The sequence below is a fragment of the Anomaloglossus baeobatrachus genome, chromosome 1 (assembly GCF_048569485.1).
Source record: "Anomaloglossus baeobatrachus isolate aAnoBae1 chromosome 1, aAnoBae1.hap1, whole genome shotgun sequence".
Classification (NCBI taxonomy): Eukaryota; Metazoa; Chordata; class Amphibia; order Anura; family Aromobatidae; genus Anomaloglossus; species Anomaloglossus baeobatrachus.
The window spans coordinates 435,285,377-435,305,216 of record NC_134353.1 but is presented as its reverse complement, the minus strand read 5'-3'; the positions used below and the strand labels follow the sequence as shown (position 1 = coordinate 435,305,216).

At 46.2% G+C, this 19,840-nt stretch overlaps 1 protein-coding gene across 2 annotated transcripts in view; it reads right to left on the bottom strand.

Annotated features, from left to right (window-relative positions):
* The window catches only part of CACNA1S (calcium voltage-gated channel subunit alpha1 S), a 2,360,423-nt gene that overhangs the window by 346,884 nt on the left and 1,993,699 nt on the right, over window positions 1-19,840 (bottom strand). For both annotated transcript variants that reach the window (XM_075352638.1, XM_075352639.1), the window contains exon 32: window positions 11,020-11,111. In XM_075352638.1, the coding sequence (XP_075208753.1) occupies window positions 11,020-11,111 (92 nt within the window). The remainder of the gene's footprint in view (window positions 1-11,019; window positions 11,112-19,840) is intronic.

Here is a 19,840-nt window from a genome sequence, read left to right as displayed (position 1 = left end):
ACAGGGACTCCTAAACTTTCCCTTAGTCTAGGGGCCCTTAACTGTCCCTTAGTCCAGAGGTACTTCTGAAGGTGAAAAGATATGGACTGCTAGCATAGCCCTGACTACTGATCAGCCCTAAAGGTCCAGTCACACTAAGCAACTTACCAGCGATCCCAACAACGATAGGGATCGCTGGTAAGTTGCTAGGAGGTTGCTGGTGAGCTGTCACACTGCGACGCTCCAGCGATCCCACCAGCAACCTGACCTGGCAGGGATCGCTGGAGCGTGGCTACACGAGTTGCTGGTGAGCTCACCAGCAACCAGTGACCAGCCCCCAGTCTCCTAGTTACAGCACACATCAGGTTAATTAACCCGATGTGTGCTGCAGCTAAATGTGCACAGAGCAGGGAGCAGCGCACACTGAGCGCTGGCTCCTTGCTCTCCTAGTTACAGCACACATCGGGTTAATTGCCTGATGTGTGCTGCAGCTAAATGTGCACAGAGCAGGGAGCAGCGCACACTGAGCGCTGGCTCCTTGCTCTCCTAGTTACAGCACACATCGGGTTAATTACCTGATGTGTGCTGCAGCTACATGTGCACAGAGCAGGAGCCGGCAGCACAGGCAGTGAGAGCGGAGGAGTCTGGTATCAAAGGTAAATATCGGGTAACCAAGGACAGGGCTTCTTGGTTACCCGATGTTTACATTAGTTACCAGCCTCAGCAGAAGCCGGCTCCTGCTCACTGCACATTAGTTGTTGCTGTCTCGCTGTCACACACAGCAATCTGTGCTTCACAGCAGGACAGCAACAACTAAATAATGGCCCAGGACATTCAGCAACAACCAACGACCTCACAGCAGGGGCCAGGTTGTTGCTGGATGTCACACACAGCAACATCGCTAGCAACGTCACAAAAGTTGTTCGTTACCAGCGATGTTGCTAGCGATGTTGCTTAGTGTGACGGGGCCTTAAGTCTCATACCACCTCACCCCCAAACCAGGAGAGGGCTGGGACTGGAGTGGTAAATCCCACACAGAAAAACAGACTTGGGGAAATCTAAACAACAACTCCCAGCAATCATTCACAGAGGTATAGATAAAATGTGCTCAGGAGGAGATAAAAAAGGAAGAAAATAATCAAATGACAAGAGTATTTCCACAGCAGACCAGATAGCATACAGCAGTTCACCAGGAGCTGGATAACTATGCACATAGACCGAAATCGCTAAAGCTATTATCGGCATGGAGGAAAAGATTCCACCATCTTTTAAAGGGCAGAGGTAACCATGATAGGACTCCAGAAATCCATGACCCTAGAAGCATTTCACAGACCAGCAGAAATTAACTCCTGCTAGACCAATCATTAGCAAGCACATAACAAGTCGACGCCCGGTTCTCAGTGAGCAACTGAAAAGCACCAGGTGGCATGTCAAATTCTGCAGTGTGAACAGAGTGAGAAGGCGCCATGACACCTGGTGAGTTCAGAGCTGAACACTGAGCTCTGCTAAAGCTGAACTTTTTTAAAATTTGGTTTTGGACCAGGACTTGACCTGAACTTCATTTGAAGTCACTGATTGGCAGTTTGAGTCTCCGCTCACATGCAGCTACTTATAAACAAAACAATTCCGTTGTCCAGATCATTTATAAAGATATTAAATAGCACTGGGCCCAGGACAGAGCCTTGCGGGGCCCAGGACAGAGCCTTGCGGCACCCAGCTTTTAACTTTCCTCCGGTTTGATGTGCAGCGATTTAGAATTACTCGTTGTCAGTGGCGTAGCTAAGGGTTCAGCTCAGGGGGACAAAACATCTGAGTGAGTCCCTAACGAGGTAACCATGAAAACCACGGTGGCACAGACTAATCGTGCGTATAGTTGAACCTCAGCAGATGACACTATTACCGCTATATGGTGACTATATAGTGGTAGATATCGGTGTTGCAGCACATACAAGAGATTACAGTACAGTTATAACTGTATGATGGTGACTTACAGCTGACATTCTTTCAGATAGAATTGTTCACCTTTTCTGTCTTTTCCATCTGGACAAGACCGACATGACAGCATCTTCCAGCCACAACTCGTCTACAGAAATTATGTACCACCCCCGTGTCAGCAGCCGTGCTGCTCAGATCTGGATCCACGGGGGCTCGAGGGGCGTCCAGACCCGGGGGTCTCACGGCCACAAGAATAGAAAAGGGGGGTATTTACAGGGGGTATGGTGTATTGAAAGTTCGTGATGCCACCCGTTGTGTGTGGTAAGGCGGAGTACCACCGCTGCGGCTGGGAGTACCCAGTGGCGATGGAGTTGGCAGCCAGGTGTTTAACCCCTCCACGGGTAGGGGGAATGCCGCGGGACTCGGTTGTGGTGACTGGGAGGTGCCGGTGGGGAGGTAAGGGTCACTTGGGTACTCAGTCCAATAATGCTGACACCGACAACTGTAGTAAACCAAAGTTCTGGACACCGCTGCCGTGGAGGGGGAGCACGCCTGGGTCCCGTTTCCGTTGGTGTTTCCTGTTGATCTGTGACCTTTTCCTTGGCACCTTGTTTCTCTCTGGTTGGTCCCTGTAGCCTGAAACTAGTTGGGTCCCACTCCCCAGTATGGCTAACTGAGGAAGCTTGCTCTCGGGGTTCACGCTTGGGATTTCTTGGACTGTATTTGTGAAAAGTCCTATCCCTCTCATTGCGCTAGTACCCCGATTTTTGAGTGGGTGGAGAGCAGATCTTGAAGGCTCCGTTCTCGTCGGGTAAATTGTCAGGTTGCCTGAAGCTACTTCCTGACCTAGCGTCCATGTACCCCGTCGTGCCCTGGTCCCAGCCCGGTGATGGTAGAAGGCCGCCGGCTGTCTTCCACGACAATACCGTGCCCCTTGTCACGATCCGCTGCGACCGGGGGTCCATCTCCTACCAGGCCCAGACCAACGTCTGCTATTTAGTAGTTCCAAGGAGCCCAGCTGCTGACCTCCTCTCACTTCCACTGACTCTCACTGACTCTTTCTAACTGAGTGACACTCCTGACACTTCTGACCTCCCCTTAACCAACCCCCCACATGGGCGACCCTATTCCACTCAGGCCGTCCACTGGTGTGTCTGGTGGGTGTGGTGCAGAGTGTTCCTAGGATTTTGATTAGCTGGTCTTGGCAAAACCAATTGGTTAGGGACCCGTAACCAAGGAGGAGGTGGATATTACACAGAAGGGCAGATTGCACAATACCCTGTGACGACCTGATAGGCCTGGGCGTCACACAATTACAGCGAAGACACATTTGATTTCTCACATTTCCAGCACCGTCCCCATCTAATTCCAACCTGCACAAACTCCTCTTCTGCCGTCACCCCAATACTGAGCTGCTGCTATTGCATGTGGTCCTATCACTGCACCTGCAGTGTGGCACAAAACCGTGCTCCTCTTACTGCCCCACATAGTAATGCCACCACTGTGTCCCCACATGGTAATAATGCCACCACTGTGCCCCCCACATACTAATGCCACCACTGTGCCCCCGCACATATTAATATCACCACTGTGACCTTTACATAGTAAAATGTCTCTTTTGTGTCCTCTAGATGGTACAATTGCCCCTAGAAAATATTAATGCCCTGTTTAAGTGCTCTAGAAAAGTGCCCACATTTTGCTCCTAGAAAGTATTAATGCCCCCAGTGTGCCTGTGACGGTTACAATACCCTATAACAATAAAGGTTCTTAAGTGTCCACTTAACAGTTAGGCGGGCTTTGCACATTGCAACATCGCAGGTGCGATGTCGGTGGGGTCAAATCGAAAGTGACGCACATCCGGCGTCACTGTCGACATCGCAGTATGTGAATCCTTTTACATACGAGTAACGAGCGCAGAAGCATCGTTATTGTATGATCAGTGTAGGGTCCGACATTTCCATTATTTTGCAGCGACAGTTACGATGTTGTTCCTCGTTCCTGCGGCAGCACACATCGCTGTGTGTGAAGCCGTAGGAGCGAGGAACATAGCCTTACCTGCGTCCCGGCTGCAATGAGGAAGGAAGGAGGTGGGCGGGATGTTTACGTCCCGCTCATCTCCGCCCCTCCGCTTCTATTGGCCGCCTGCCGTGTGACGTCGCTGTGACGCAGCACGACCCGTCCCCTTAGGAAGGAGGTGGTTCGCCGACCAGAGCGACGTCGCAGGGCAGGTGAGTGCATGTGAAGCTGCCATAGCGATAATGTTCGCTACGACAGCAATCACAAGATATCGCTGCTGCGACGGGGGCGGGGACTATCGCGCTCGACATCGCAGCATCGGCTTGCGATATCGCAATGTGCAAAGTACCCCTTAATTATGTCCCCCCATGTATAGATCTATACACAGTACAAAGCCCCTATACCCCCCCTATACACAGTATGATGGGCCTACAGCTCCCCTAAAACAATAGTCCACGCACTGTTGAATGGCCACCACAGTAGCCGACACACTGACTAAATGTCCCCACAGCAGCCCCCACATTGTATAATGGCTTCAATAGTAGCCCCCACACTGTATGAGAACCCCCAAAGTAGTCCGCACAGTATATGACAGCCCCCACATTAGCTCCCATACTGTAGAAAGTCCCCCATTAGCTCACACACTGTATAGTGACCCCCTACATTAGCACCCACACAGTATAAAGGCTCCTCCCTTTGTGTAAGTGCCCCTCACACCAGTGGTATAACTAGAGTCTGATGGACCCTGATGCAAAATTGACGTTTATTTAACATGTACGGGCCCTTGTAGAAGTCGTACAGTCATATGAAAAAGTTTGGGCACCCCTATTAATGTTAACCTTTTTTCTTTATAAGAATTTGGGTTTTTGCAACAGCTATTTCAGTTTAATAAATCTAATAACTGATGGATTGAGTAATATTTCTGGATAGAAAGCCATGGACCCCATAGGGGGGAGGGGCGACATGACCAGAGGGAAGGGAGGGAGTGAGGGGTTAATAAAGTGAATTAAAGGGCATTATGGGCCCTTTTAGGGGATTGGTGGAATAGGGTCACTGTAGGGTGGGGAGGGGGCTAGTATATAAACTATAGGGGAGGGGTCTTACCTTCCTTGTGACTCCGGACAGCAAAGGATTCCCGCCCACCCGCCCTTGTGTTTTGCGAGTTCGTTTGGCTATGTTTTGGTTTGTTTTTAAAAAAAAAAAAAAAAAAAGCAAAGAAAACAAAATGAGAAAATGGAATGATGCAGTTTTAAAAAAAAAAAAAAAAAAGGAATACAGGTTAGAAAGAGTCGTATGTTCTGTCGCAGCAGCGGGGGGGTAGGTCTGGTCCAGAGGCGGTTGTAAGGGATTGGTGGCTGGACTGAGAGGCACTGTCTTGGTATGGTGTCTCCGGGTTCCGGTAAATTGCAGGCACGGGGTTCTGCAAAGTTTGGGGGGTATTAATCCACGGGGTGATTAATACCTCATCTCTGGGTCGGAGTGTTGCGGCCAGGGATATTGGTGGAGGAAGTGGTTTCTGGACCGGGCCTACATGGGGTTACATGTACAGTTATTATTTATGTGTTACCTATTATTGGTTTGGGGTCGCCCGTTGGACGGCGCCCCCTTGTGTTAGAATGTTAATAATAGGTAATAAAGGCTGCTGTGGCCAATTTGTTTAACCAAGTCGCATGCAGTCGGTGTATTATTTATTAGGTTAAGTTGGGTATACTAACCATCACGACCGGAGAATCCTTCCTCAGTGGTCATGAAATGAGGTTTATTGTACTAACAGAAAATCTGCAATCTGCATTTAAACAAAATTTGACTGGTTCAAAAGTATGGGCACCCTTATCAACTTCTTGATTTGAACACTCCTAACTACTTTTTACTGACTTACTAAAGCACTAAATTGGTTTTGTAACCTCATTGAGCTATGAACTTCATAGGCAAGTTTATCTAATCATGAGAAAAGATATTTAAGGTGGCCACTTGCAAATTGTTCTCCTATTTTAATCTCCTATGAAGAGTGGCATCATGGGCTCCTCAAAACAACTCTCAAATGATCTGAAAACAAAGATTATTCAACATAGTTGTTCAGGGGAAGGATATAAAAAGTTGTCTCAGAGATTTAAACTGTCAGTTTCCACTGTGAGGAACATAGTAAGGAAATGGAAGAACACAGGTACAGTTCTTGTTAAGCCCAGAAGTGGCAGGCCAAGAAAATATCAGAAAGGCAGAGAAGAAGAATGGTGAGAACAGTCAAGGACAATCCACAGACCACCTCCAAAGACCTGCAGCATCATCTTGCTGCAGATGGTGTCAATGTGCATCGGTCAACAATACAGCGCACGTTGCACAAGGAGAAGCTGTATGGGCGAGTGATGCGAAAGAAGCCGTTTCTGCAAGCACGCCACAAACAGAGTCGCCTGAGGTATGCAAAAGCACATTTGGACAAGCCAGTTACATTTTGGAAGAAGGTCCTGTGGACTGATGAAACAAAGATTGAGTTGTTTGGTCATACAAAAAGGCGTTACGCATGGTGGCAAAAAAACACGGCATTCCAAAAAAAGCACTTGCTACCCACAGTAAAATTTCGTGGAGGTTGCATCATGCTTTGGGGCTGTGTGGCCAATGCCGGCAGCGGGAATCTTGTTAAAGTTGAGGGTCGCATGGATTCAACTCAGTATCAGCAGATTCTTGACAATAATGTGCAAGAATCAGTGACGAAGTTGAAGTTACTCAGGGGATGGATATTTCAGCAAGACAATGATCCAAAACACCGCTCCAAATCTACTCAGGCATTCATGCAGAGGAACAATTACAATGTTCTGGAATGGCCATCCCAGTCCCCAGACCTGAATATCATTGAAAATCTGTGGGATGATTTGAAGCGTGCTGTCCATGCTCGGCGACCATCAAACTTAACTGAACTGGAATTGTTTTGGAAACAGGAATGGTCAAATATACCTTCATCCAGGATCCAGGGACTCATTAAAAGCTACAGGAAGCGACTAGAGGCTGTTATTTTTGCAAAAGGAGGATCTACAAAATAATAATGTCACTTTTTTGTTGAAGTGCCCATACTTTTGCACCGGTCCAATTTTGTTTAAATGCGAATTGCACATTTTCTATTAGTACAATAAACCTTATTTCAATCCAGAAATATTACTCAGTCCATCAGTTATTAGATATATGAAACTGAAATAGCTGTTGCAAAAACCCAAATTGTTATAAAGAAAAAAGGTTAACATTAATAGGGGTGCCCAAACTTTTTCATATGACTGTATAAACACATGTGTTGCACCCCCTTCATTATGTTCTAATGTCCCCCATCCTGGTATATATAGTATGTCCCCATTGTGGTGTATATGGATCCCCAGTCTGGTGTATATGGACCCCCAAAATGGGCCCCACTCTGGTGTATATGGACCCGCAGCCTGGGACCCATGCTAGTATACTGTATATGGGCCTCCACCCTAAGCTAGTATATATCGGCCTCCACCCTGGGTCCCATGCTGGCATATATGAGCCCTCATGCTGGTATATATGAGCCCCCAGCCTGGGTCCCATCCTGATGTATATGGGCCCTCAGCCTGATGTATATGGGCCTCCAGCCTGGGCCCTCTGCTGGTATATATGGGTCTCTATCTGGTATATATGGACTCCCAGCCTGGACCCCGTGCTGGTATATATGAGCCCCCAGCCTTGGTATATACAGTATGTCCCTCATTCTGCATTAAAAAAAAAATCATATACTCACCTGCTGCAGCAGGTCTTGAGTGGTGCAGTGCGGGCAGGACATCGAGCGCACAAGAAAGCAGAGTCCCGGCGCTTTGCGATGACGTCACCATGCTGGGACTCTGGTATCCTGCGTGTGCGCTGTCATCAGCAGCAGTGTAGGGAGATCGTTTCTCCTCAGTACGGCCGCAGAGGTAAACTATGTAGGCACGCTGTGCATGCTGATATAGTTAATGGTAGTGCTGCTCCAGGTGGGACTCCCTGTGGGCCCCCCCCCAGAGCACGGGACCCGGGGCGACCGCACCCTCTGCCACCCCGATAGCTACACTACTGCTAGTTGTGCGCAATCATTATGCCGGTTGTGAATACATCTAATTGATTTTTTGTCGATTTCATAATTGATCATTTTTTCAATGAGGCTGTTATGTGATACTTTATTGAATGCCTTACTGAAGTCAAGGTATACTATATCCACGGCATTGCCCTGGTCCAACCATTCAGTGACTTTGTTATAGAAGGAAATCATGTTGGTCTGACAAAATGTATTGGTCATAAAGCCGTGCGTTTTTCCCCATGCAACGATGACAAGAGTATAATTATAAAAGAAAAGCATCCAGCAAAATGCATTTCTGTGGACTTGGTTCACATACAAGCAAATTGCAGTTGCATACAACAATGTAACTATTGTGTCTAAATGCACAGCTGGCCTGCTCTGATAAATTCCAATGAATTCTTATGTCAGAGATATAGTTTGGTGCAACCAGCATCGGTTGATAAACTATATTGGTCAGGTGTCAACAATTCAGGTTGGTGGAGCTGAAATATTAGTGGGGTATGTTTTCTTTGCACACCTTCTGTCCTCTGAAAACTGTGCATAGATGTTTGGATAGTAGGCCTTACCTAAGCATTGTTGCTAACCAAGTTCACCCCTTCATGGCAGCTGTTTAGCATAAGAACACTTACAGCAGAACAATGCACAATGCCACATGGGATTGCCTCCAACAACATAACAGCAAGTCTTCCTTGCTTCCCTCGCTTTCACAGTTTGAAGATATATTCCTATAGAACATTAGAATGGGCTGTTCAAAGCATGTCAATACCTTCATCTAAGGCCCCATTCAGACGTTCATGTTTCAGATACGTGTGACATCTGTTTTTAACATGGATGCCACATGTACCCATGGGATTCTGTGGTGTTACTCACATCCATGTTTTCACACGGACCATGTGGCCCTGCACGCACACATGGAGACATGTCCGTTTTTTCTCCGGCAGCACGGGTGTCACACAGATCTTACACTTATGTGATCCGTCTGACATCAGTGTGATATATACCGGAGAGAACACGTATTTTTGAAATAAAATGATTTTCAATACTCACCTGTCTCCAGCATGAATATAGAAAATGAGTCATTTTATCTGCTGTCACTTGCTTCCGTCGCCCACTCATTATGCTCATTGCATATGCACTGCACCAAGGACTTGGAAGCAGCAGCAATGCTGGGACAGCAGCGCCGGGGAAAGGGGAGTATCTAGCAGTGTGTGTGCAGTGAAGTCAGGAGGTAGGTCATGAGGTCAGGAGAAGTATCCAAGGAACTGTGATGACCTTATGACGACACACTCATGACACCCATGCTACTGCGGGTGTAGCGACAGTGACTTCATGGGTTCATCAGAGTTCATTGTGAACTCCGATGAACCAGTGACGTTACTACCGCAACAACCGCGGTAGCGCGGGTGTCATTAGGGTGTCCTCAGAAAGTCGTCCAAGTTCATTGTGAACTCCGATTAACCCGTGACGTAACTGCCACACCCGCACACACTGCTGAGGGCACCCCTGCGGTGACCTGGGCTGACCTTATGAGGTCCCAGTCACTGCAGTGTGTGTGCCTGAAGGGGCTGCTCTCACAATAAATGGGGAATGTTCGGTACTCCATTCAATGTGCCAGCAGTATGGGATTGACGTGGGCCCCCCTTACTGGATTACAGCGGACGAAGATTAGGGCTTTCACAGTAAAATACATTGGAAAAGAGGGTGTCTCTAGTCTTTGTTTATCGAATAATTTTCTTTTTTATGTCTTTTCAGGTTCGCTTTTGGGGAACATTGTGTGACGTCACCATGGATTACGGCGGACCTTTTGTATTTTTTTATTTTTATAAAACAAATACATTTGTGAATGAGGGCCTTTTGTTTTTGTTCAAATAAACTTTTTTATTCTCTTTTCAACTACTGGGTTAGTAATGGGGGTGTCTGCTAGATGCCACCCATTACTATTTCCAGGGCTTGATGCCAGCTGGAGCTGGCATCAACCCCACAAACATTACCCCGTTTGCCACTGCACCAGGGCAATGGAAAGAGCCGAGTTAAGCACCAGAACTGGCGCATCTAAATCTAAATCTATTCATTTCAGTATCATGATTTTTTTACCGTTACCAGTCACACAGATGATACACGTATGCAAACATGGACATCATATGGCTGTCACATGTATGAGACACGGATGTCACACGGAGGACCATACCGGTACGTGTGGCTTTTACCTGTTTAAACACGTGCCTAATTTAGAGCAACTGCCAAAAATGATCCTATCAGCACGAGCCAATATTTCTGCAGAATTATTTAACCACCTAGTGGAATCCATGTCAGGCAGAATTGCTGCAGTTCTGAAAACCAAAGGCAGTTCAAGGCACTACTAGATGAGAATTTCTAATAAAATGGCTATTCAGTGTATAATCTCTGGATTTGTAATAGTTACTGCTGTAGTTCCGATGGTCCATTTTTATAAATTTATTAATAACATGGTTTTCCGCTTTTATAAAAGTAGACCTCAAGTGGTGGCATCACATAAACCATTTACATATCCACTGCAGCCAATCACTTGGCTTAGTGACTTGCTGCAGTGGTGATGTAAACTGTCAATGTTACGTTACCACTGCAGACAAACACTTAGGGGTACTTTGCACGCTGCGACATCGCTAGCCGATGATAACGATGCTGAGCGCGATCTTGTGATAGCTGCCGTAGCGAACATTATCGCTACGGAAGCTTCACATGCACTTACCTGCTCTGCGACGTCGCTCTGGCCGGCGACCCGCCTCCTTCCTAAGCGACGTCACACGGCAGGCGGCCAATAGAAGCGGAGGGGCGGAGATGAGTGGGACGAAAACATCCTGACCACTTCCTTCCTTCTGCATAGCCAGTGGAGGTACTATCTGCTTTTGCTATTTTACTACTTTGCTCTTTTAAAAAGTAGAAAACTCGTATAAGAACATATTATTACAGAAGCATTTTAGCATTTACATAAAACTTTATAAGATGTATTCCAATGCAAAATATCATTTACGGATAAATTAAAAAATGAAAATCACCTGAAAAGTAGTAATACTGCCTGTGGAAAAGTTTGGAAGTTATTGTTTCGATTTATCTGTGTTCCATCAACCATAGCAATTTTACCAAAGACCTGAAAAACAGAAGATCCTCATGTTATAAATTTATAATCAGCCTCAAGACTGGCTGTGAAATCTTATTCCTTATTCAAAAGGTGTCACCATTTCACTATTTTTTTTTATTGAAAAGTATCTACTATAACATGATCTGTAAAAATAATAAACATGAACTGTTATAATTGTTTTTTGTTTTTTTTTTAAATTTAATTTACATGCAGCAAATAGGGGCAGCCATTTCTATATGATGTTTTTTGTAACTTGTAGCAGCATAACGCATACACAAACTAAACATAGCACATACTGCATAGGCACACCCTTTCACTTATGCTGCGGCTGTATCAGTTGTGCACTAGGCATGCTCCCTGGCATATGCAGTGTATGCATGGAGGGGACGGAAGACCATGTTTTTGGGAGCCTAGAGAATGGACTGAGCTCTACTCAAACTTTATCACCAAGACCTGCAACCGGAAGCAATTAACACAGCTTCTGGCATTACAGGTTGTGATGGCATGAAGGGGCAGTGAGGATAGCTACTCTACAGTGAATATAGACAATGCAGTGACCTCCTGGGCATCACTGCTCTTGGCTAGGGATGAGCAGAATCGAACAGTTAAAGTCAGGATTGGCACAGATTCAAAGTTGCCCGGGTGCCAGACCTGGACCCGGGATTCCGGCTGTTTGAACCGGATCCTGCACTCGAGAAATTAAAAAAATATAAAGGAAAAATAAAGAAGATAAGAATGAAGCGAGCGCTTCATACTTACTGAGGCTCCCGCAAGGCTGTACACACTGCTCCCACACTGCTATATGGTGCTCCTGTGGCCTCCCTGGGCCACTCATTATTGCTCATTTCATGTGCACTGCTTTCCCCGCCCACCGGCCAGCCTGGCCTCTGCGATTCTTTGCAGTCAGATGCGCCCCCAGCCTGTGTGATGGTGTCTGTCTGCATCCAGCCACTGCTCATCGCGGCTCATTCACTCTGCACTCAGAGCAGACAGTCATGCTGCTCTATGGCGCTCGCTGTGATATTCAGATGTAGCAGAGCTAGAATCGCTAGGGGCCCTTGTGTGGATTATGTTGAACCTGCAGGGGTGTGTTGGGGTTAATAAATTGGTGAAAGAGGGTGTTTTTGTATTTTGTTCCAAATAAAGGCTTTTTCGGTGTTTGTGTTTATTTAATTTCACTTACAGATTAGTGATGCGGGTGTCTCATAGACGCCTGTGCCATCACTAATCTGTAAGTGAAAGTAGCAGCTGTGTGCTGTCATTAACCCCTTATTACCCCGATTGCCAACATACCAGGGCAATGGGAAGAGCCAGGTAACGCACTGGGTTTATCACATCTAATGGATGCAACAATTCCAGTGTAGCACCTGCCTGGAACCACAAACTCAGACTGGCTGTAACAGACAGGCTAGAGGAAAGCCGCTCAGAAAGCAGGATCCCGAGAACCCTGAAACCCTTTATTCCCTATACAGGGATTTGGAATTACACAGGGCCCCGGAGATCACTACCTGTGGTAGGCTGCAGTCCGATGAGAGTAGTAGTCAGGCAGGGTCAAACCAGGAAATGCAGAACAGGGACAAAATTGGCAGACAAAGATGTAATCAGGACACCAGGCAGAGATCAAATCCAGATCTGGTAGCGATGTACAAAAAAGGCAAGCAGGAGGGTAGTCAGAGAACAAGCAGAGGTCAAAATACAGGAATAACTATTAAGAACAGAGTGGGCAGCCACGAAGCAGCAATTCAGAACTATCTCTGGAAGTAAGAAGCAGACAGCAGGGGGAATAAGAAGGGTGCCTTCCCATTGGCTGTAGCTGAATGGTGGTAACTTCAGCTGGAAGACACATACCACCTACAGTCAGCCATTGGTATTGCTGGTCCCAGGAAAACCCAGCTTAGTGGATGAGCGGAGCCTGTGCCCACCAGAGCCACTAGCACTTATTCCTCTCCCATCACCAGCACTATCCACAGTGCGAACACGGCGTCGCCTCGTGATCGAAGCTGAAATCGCAGGAGCGGACTCTGGTGGGGATGTGGCATCCAGGTGGCTAGAGGCTGATCTTTTTAGGCTGGGTCTCTCCAGCCTAAGATTTCCAGACCCCAGCTGTTGGGCTTTATCATGGCTGGGTATCAAAATTGGGGAGGACCGCACGTCGGTTTTTTAAATTATTTATTTAAATAAAAATAAGCAGCATACGGTTTCTCTTCTTTTGATGCGCAGCCAAGGTAAGCTCAGGGCTGGTGCTGTAGCCATGGGCTTTATCTGTGCTGTGTATCAGAATACCAGGGGACCCTGCACCAATTGTTTTATTTATTTATTTTTATACCATCGTACTGGCAGTAGATGCTAGAGTGTAGGGGCTCCTTCCAGATATGACAGCATTTCAACACGCCCCCTATCATGATAGGGGCGTGCTCAAAATACCGTCCGATGTTTCCAGCCACAATAAACATTCTTTTTCTATGTCCACGTGGGCATGGAGTTGTTTATAATAGGAGCGGGGGTCTGGAGGTGAGACCCCCAGATAGGGGGAGTGCAGGGGATGCAAAGCTCCCCCTTGCATGATTATGATGGACGAGAGGAAACATCGCGACGCCCATCAATTAAGCGACTCATGCCCACTAACCTAGTATTAGCCCGTACATTCTAGGCTCATGGTAGATGCTAGAGTGTATGGGCTCCTTCAGTTACACTGCTTTCCTCACCCACCGGCTGTCCAGGCACCTGTAATTGGATGCAGTCACCTCACACGCTGTCACTCAGGGTGGGGGCACATCTGACTTTAATTAGTGACCCAGGAAGTGAATACGAGGCCTGGGAGCAGCGTACAGCTATGTCGGAGCCTTGGTAAGTCCACTGCTTGCACTTCCATTCCTTATCCTTTCTACCACCATTTTAAATCTCTGGATTCTGATCCTCATAGACTTATATGGGGGCTGGATTCCAGACCGGATCTGGATTTTTCTAAAAAGAGAACAGGGGCCCGCCGGTCCCAGTTTTCTGCGAGTCCGCTTAGCTCTACTCTTGGCCAGTACTTCACATTGCCTCACCTACTTTTGCTCCCTGCTCCTGTCTACAGTATTGGATTTCTACTTTTTAATAACCTATTAGACTGTGAGCCCCAGAGGAAACAGTGATGATGATGTCTGCAAAGTGCTGTGAAATTAATGACTTAATATAAGCAAGTAAAATAAAGAAATAAAATGTAATAATTAGATTTACGTACAGTATGTACAATACATACACTAATATATATATATATATATATATATATATATATATATATATATATATATATATATATATATATATATATATATATATTACCTTGCGCAAGTATTCGGCCACTTTGAATTTTTCAACATTTTCCCACATTTCAGGCTTCAAACATAAAGATAAAAATTTTAATCTTATGGTGAAGAATCAACAATAATTGAGACACAATTGTGAAGTTGAACGAAATTTATTGCTTATTTTAAACTTTTATACAGAATAATAAACTGAAAATTGAGGTGTGCAATATTATTCGGCCCCTTTAAGTTAATACTTTGTAGCGCCACCTATTGCTACGATTACAGCTGCAAGTTGCTTGGGGTATGTCTCTATCAGTTTTGCACATCACGAGACTGACATTCTTGCCCATTCTACTTTTGCAAACAGCTCGAGCTGAGTGAGGTTGGATGGAGAGCATTTGTGAACAGCAGTTTTCAGCTCTTTCCACAGATTCTCAATTGGATTCAGGTCTGGACTTTGACTTGGCCATTCTAACAACTGGATATGTTTATTTGTGAACCATTCCATTGTAGATTTTGCTTCATGTTTTGGATCATTGTCTTGTTGGAAGACAAATCTCCGTCCCAGTCTCAGGTCTTTTGCAGACTCCAACAGGTTTTCTTCAAGAATGGTCCCGTATTTGGCTCCATCCATCTTCCCATCAATTTTAACCATCTTCTCTGTCCCTGCTGAAGAAAAGCAGGCCCAAACCATGAAGCTGCCACCACCATGTTTGACAGTGGGGATGGTGGGTTCAGGGTGATGAGCTGTGTTGCTTTTACGCCAAACATATCGTTGGGCATCGTGCCCAAATATTTCGATATTGGTTTCATCTGACCAAAGCACCTTCTTCCACATGTTTGGTGTGTCTCCTAGGTGGCTTGTGGCAAACTTTAAACAACACTTTTTATGGATATCTTTGAAAAATGGCTTTCTTCTTGCCACTCTTCCATAATGGCCAGATTTGTGCAGTGTACGACTGATTGTTGTCCTATGGACAGACTCTCCCACCTCAGCTGTAGATCTCTGCAGTTCATAGAGAGTGATCATGGGTCTCTTGGCTGCATCTCTGATCAGTCTTCTCCTTGTTTGAGATAAAAGTTTGGATGGATGGCCGGGTCTTGGTAGATTTGCAGTGGTATGATACTCCTTCCATTTCAATATGATCGCTTGCACAGTGCTCCTTGGGATGTTTAAAGTTTTGGAGATCTTTTTGTAATCAAATCTGACTTTAAACTTTTCCACAACAGTATCACAGACCTGCCTGTTGTGTTCCTTGGTCTTCATGATGCTATCTACGCTTTAAACAGAACACTGAGACTAACAGAGCAGGTGCATTTATACGGCGACTTGATTACACACAGGTGGCTTATATGTATCATCATCAGTCATTTAGGACAACATGGGATCATTCAGATATCCTCAATGAACTTCTGGAGTGAGTTTACTGCACTGAAAGTAAAGGGGCCGAATAATTTTGCACGCCCCACTTTTCAGTTTATTCGTTTTAACAAAAGATTAAAATAAGCAATACATTTAGTTCAACTTTAAAATTGTGTCCCACTTGTTGTTGATTCTTCATTATAACATTAAAATTTTTATCTTTATGTTTGAAGCCTGAAATGTGGGAAAAGGTTGAAAAAATCAAGGAGGCCGAATACTTTTGCAAGGCCCAGTATATAAAAAAGAGGAGCTCCAACTCCAATAGTCCCATAAATAGTAATCAAAAAGGAAGGCAGCTCTCAAATAGAGGATGCAAAAAAGAAAACCTATATATTATATATATTAGTCCACCCGGTGTGGCAAGGTTTCTCAAGCAAGAGAGAAAGGTTCAATAAAACTAAAACTGACTAAGAAACGGACTAAGAAAAGCGCTTCCTTCTTTTTTGATTACTATATATACACAGGATATACTGTATACAGTTAGGTCCAGAAATATTTGGACAGTGACACAAGTTTTGTTATTTTAGCTGTTTCCAAAAACATGTTCAGAAATACAATTATATATATAATATGGGCTGAAAGTGCACACTCCCAGCTGCAATATGAGAGTTTTCACATCCAAATCGGAGAAAGGGTTTAGGAATCATAGCTCTGTAATGCATAGCCTCCTCTTTTTAAAGGGACCAAAAGTAATTGGACAAGGGACTCTAAGGGCGGCTTTGCACGTTGCGATATTGCACGTGCGATGTCGTTGGGGTCAAATCGAAAGTGACGCACATCCGGCGTCGCAGTCGATATCGCAACGTGTAAAACATTTCTGATACAATGAACGAGCGCAAAAGCGTCGTTATCGTATCATCGCTGCAGCCTCCGACATTTCCATAATGCCGATGGTGCGACAGGTACGATGCTGTTCCTCGTTCCTGCGGCAGCACACATCGCTGTGTGTAAAGCCGCAGGAGCGAGGAACTTCACCTTACCTGCCGCCGGCTGCAATGAGAAGGACGGAGGTGGGCGGGATGTTTACATCCTGCTCATCTCCGCCCCTCCGCTTCAATTGGCCGCCTGCCGTGTGACATCACTGTGACGCCGCACGACCCGCCCCCTAAGGAAGGAGGCGGGTCGTCGGCCAGAGGGACGTCGCACGGCAGGTATGTGCGTGTAAAGCTGCCGTAGCGATAATAATCGCTACGGCAGCTTTCACTAGATATCGAACGTGCGACGGGGGCGGGACTATCGCTGCAGCATCGGTAACACATTGTTACCGATGTTGCAACGTGCAAAGCCCGCCTAAGGGCTGCAATTAACTCTGAAGGCGTCTCCCTCGTTAACCTGTAATCAATGAAGTAGTTAAAAGGTCTGGGGTTGATTACAGGTGTGTGGTTTTGCATTTGGAAGCTGTTGCTGTGACCAGACAACATGCGGTCTAAGGAACTCTCAATTGAGGTGAAGCAGAACATCCTGAGGCTGAAAAAAAAGAAAAAATCCATCAGAGAGATAGCAGACATGCTTGGAGTAGCAAAATCAACAGTCGGGTACATTCTGAGAAAAAAGGAATTGACTTGTGAGCTTGGGAACTCAAAAAGGCCTGGGCGTCCACGGATGACAACAGTGGTGGATGATCGCCGCATATTTTCTTTGGTGAAGAAGAACCCGTTCACAACATCAACTGAAGTCCAGAACACTCTCAGTGAAGTAGGTGTATCTGTCTCTAAGTCGACAGTAAAGAGAAGACTCCATGAAAGTAAATACAAAGGGTTCACATCTAGATGCAAACCATTCATCAATTCCAAAAATAGACAGGCCAGAGTTAAATTTGCTGAAAAACACCTCATGAAGCCAGCTCAGTTCTGGAAAAGTATTCTATGGACAGATGAGACAAAGATCAACCTGTACCAGAATGATGGGAAGAAAAAAGTTTGGAGAAGAAAGGGAACGGCACATGATCCAAGGCACACCACATCCTCTGTAAAACATGGTGGAGGCAACGTGATGGCATGGGCATGCATGGCTTTCAATGGCGCTGGGTCACTTGTGTTTATTGATGACATAACAGCAGACAAGAGTAGCCGGATGAATTCTGAAGTGTACCGGGATATACTTTCAGCCCAGATTCAGCCAAATGCCGCAAAGTTGATCGGACGGCGCTTCATAGTACAGATGGACAATGACCCCAAGCATACAGCCAAAGCTACCCAGGAGTTTATGAGTGGAAAAAAAGTGGAACATTTTGCAATGGCCAAGTCAATCACCAGATCTTAACCCAATTGAGCATGCATTTCACTTGCTCAAATCCAGACTTAAGACGGAAAGACCCACAAACAAGCAAGACCTGAAGGCTGCGGCTGTAAAGGCCTGGCAAAGCATTAAGAAGGAGGAAACCCAGCGTTTGGTGATGTCCATGGGTTCCAGACTTAAGGCAGTGATTGCCTCCAAAGGATTCGCAACAAAATATTGAAAATAAAAATATTTTGTTTGGGTTTGGTTTATTTGTCCAATTACTTTTGACCTCCTAAAATGTGGAGTGTTTGTAAAGAAATGTGTACAATTCCTACAATTTCTATCAGATATTTTTGTTCAAACCTTCAAATTAAACGTTACAATCTGCACTTGAATTCTGTTGTAGAGGTTTCATTTCAAATCCAATGTGGTGGCATGCAGAGCCCAACTCGCGAAAATTGTGTCACTGTCCAAATATTTCTGGACCTAACTGTATATATATATAGATATATATATATATATATATATACATACATATATCCAACAAAAAGAAGAGAGACATAACCTTGCGATGCTGGGATCGTGACGGAGCTGGTGAACGCTGGTAACCATTATACACATCGGGTAACTAAGGTCCCTTGGTTACCCAATGTGTATCATAGTTACAAGTGTACACCGGCTCCGTCACGATCCCAGCAGCGCCAGACATAACCTTGCGATGCTGGGATCGTGACGGAGCCGGTGAACGCTGGTAACCATTATACACATCGGGCAACTAAGGTCCCTTGGTTACCCGATGTGTATCATAGTTACCAGTGTACACCGGCTCCGTCACGATTGGCCCGCTCAGCCCTGCCCCCGGTGGCCTGCTCGGCCCCACCCCCGGCACACGTTGGCCCGCTCGACCCCGCCCTGGCACACGATGAGCACCTATACACCTCCCCCCAGGACTATTCCTCCCATTATACTCCTCTTTCCCCAGGACTACTCCTCCCATTATACTCCTCTTTCCCCAGGACTACTCCTCCCATTATACTCCTCTTTCCCCAGGACTACTCCTCCCATTATACTCCTCTTTCCCCAGGACTACTCCTCCTATTATACTCCTCTTTCCCCAGGACAACTACTCCCATTATACTCCTCTTTCCCCAGGACTACTCCTCCCATTATACTCCTCTTTCCCCAGGTCTACTACTCCCATTATACGCCTTTTTCCCCAGGACTACTCCTCCCATTATACTCCTCTTTCCCCAGGAATACTACTCCCATTATACTCCTCTTTCCCCAGGAATACTACTCCCATTATACTCCTCTTTCCCCAGGACTACTCCTCCTATTATACTCCTTTTTTCCCCAGGACTACTCCTCCTATTATACTCCTCTCCCCCCAGGACTACACCTCCCATTATACTCCTCTCCCCCCAGGACTACTCCTCCTATTATAGTCCTCTTGTTATACTCCTCTCTGAGTATAATAGGAGAACTATTATAGCATGGAGGATGGAGCACCATGGGGGGTGCGCAGCATGGGGGATGGAGCATGATGGGGGGTGCGCAGCATGGGGGATGGAGCACGATGGGGGATGCGCAGCATGGGGGATGGAGCACGATGGGGGATGCGCAGCATGGGGGAAGGAGCACGATGGGGGATGCGCAGCATGGGGGAAGGAGTACGATGGGGAGTGCGCAGCATGGGGGATGGAGCACGAAGGGGGTGCACACCTCCCCCCAAAACACACACACACACACCACCACACGCACACCGCACAACACACCACACACACACTGGGAAGCACAAACAC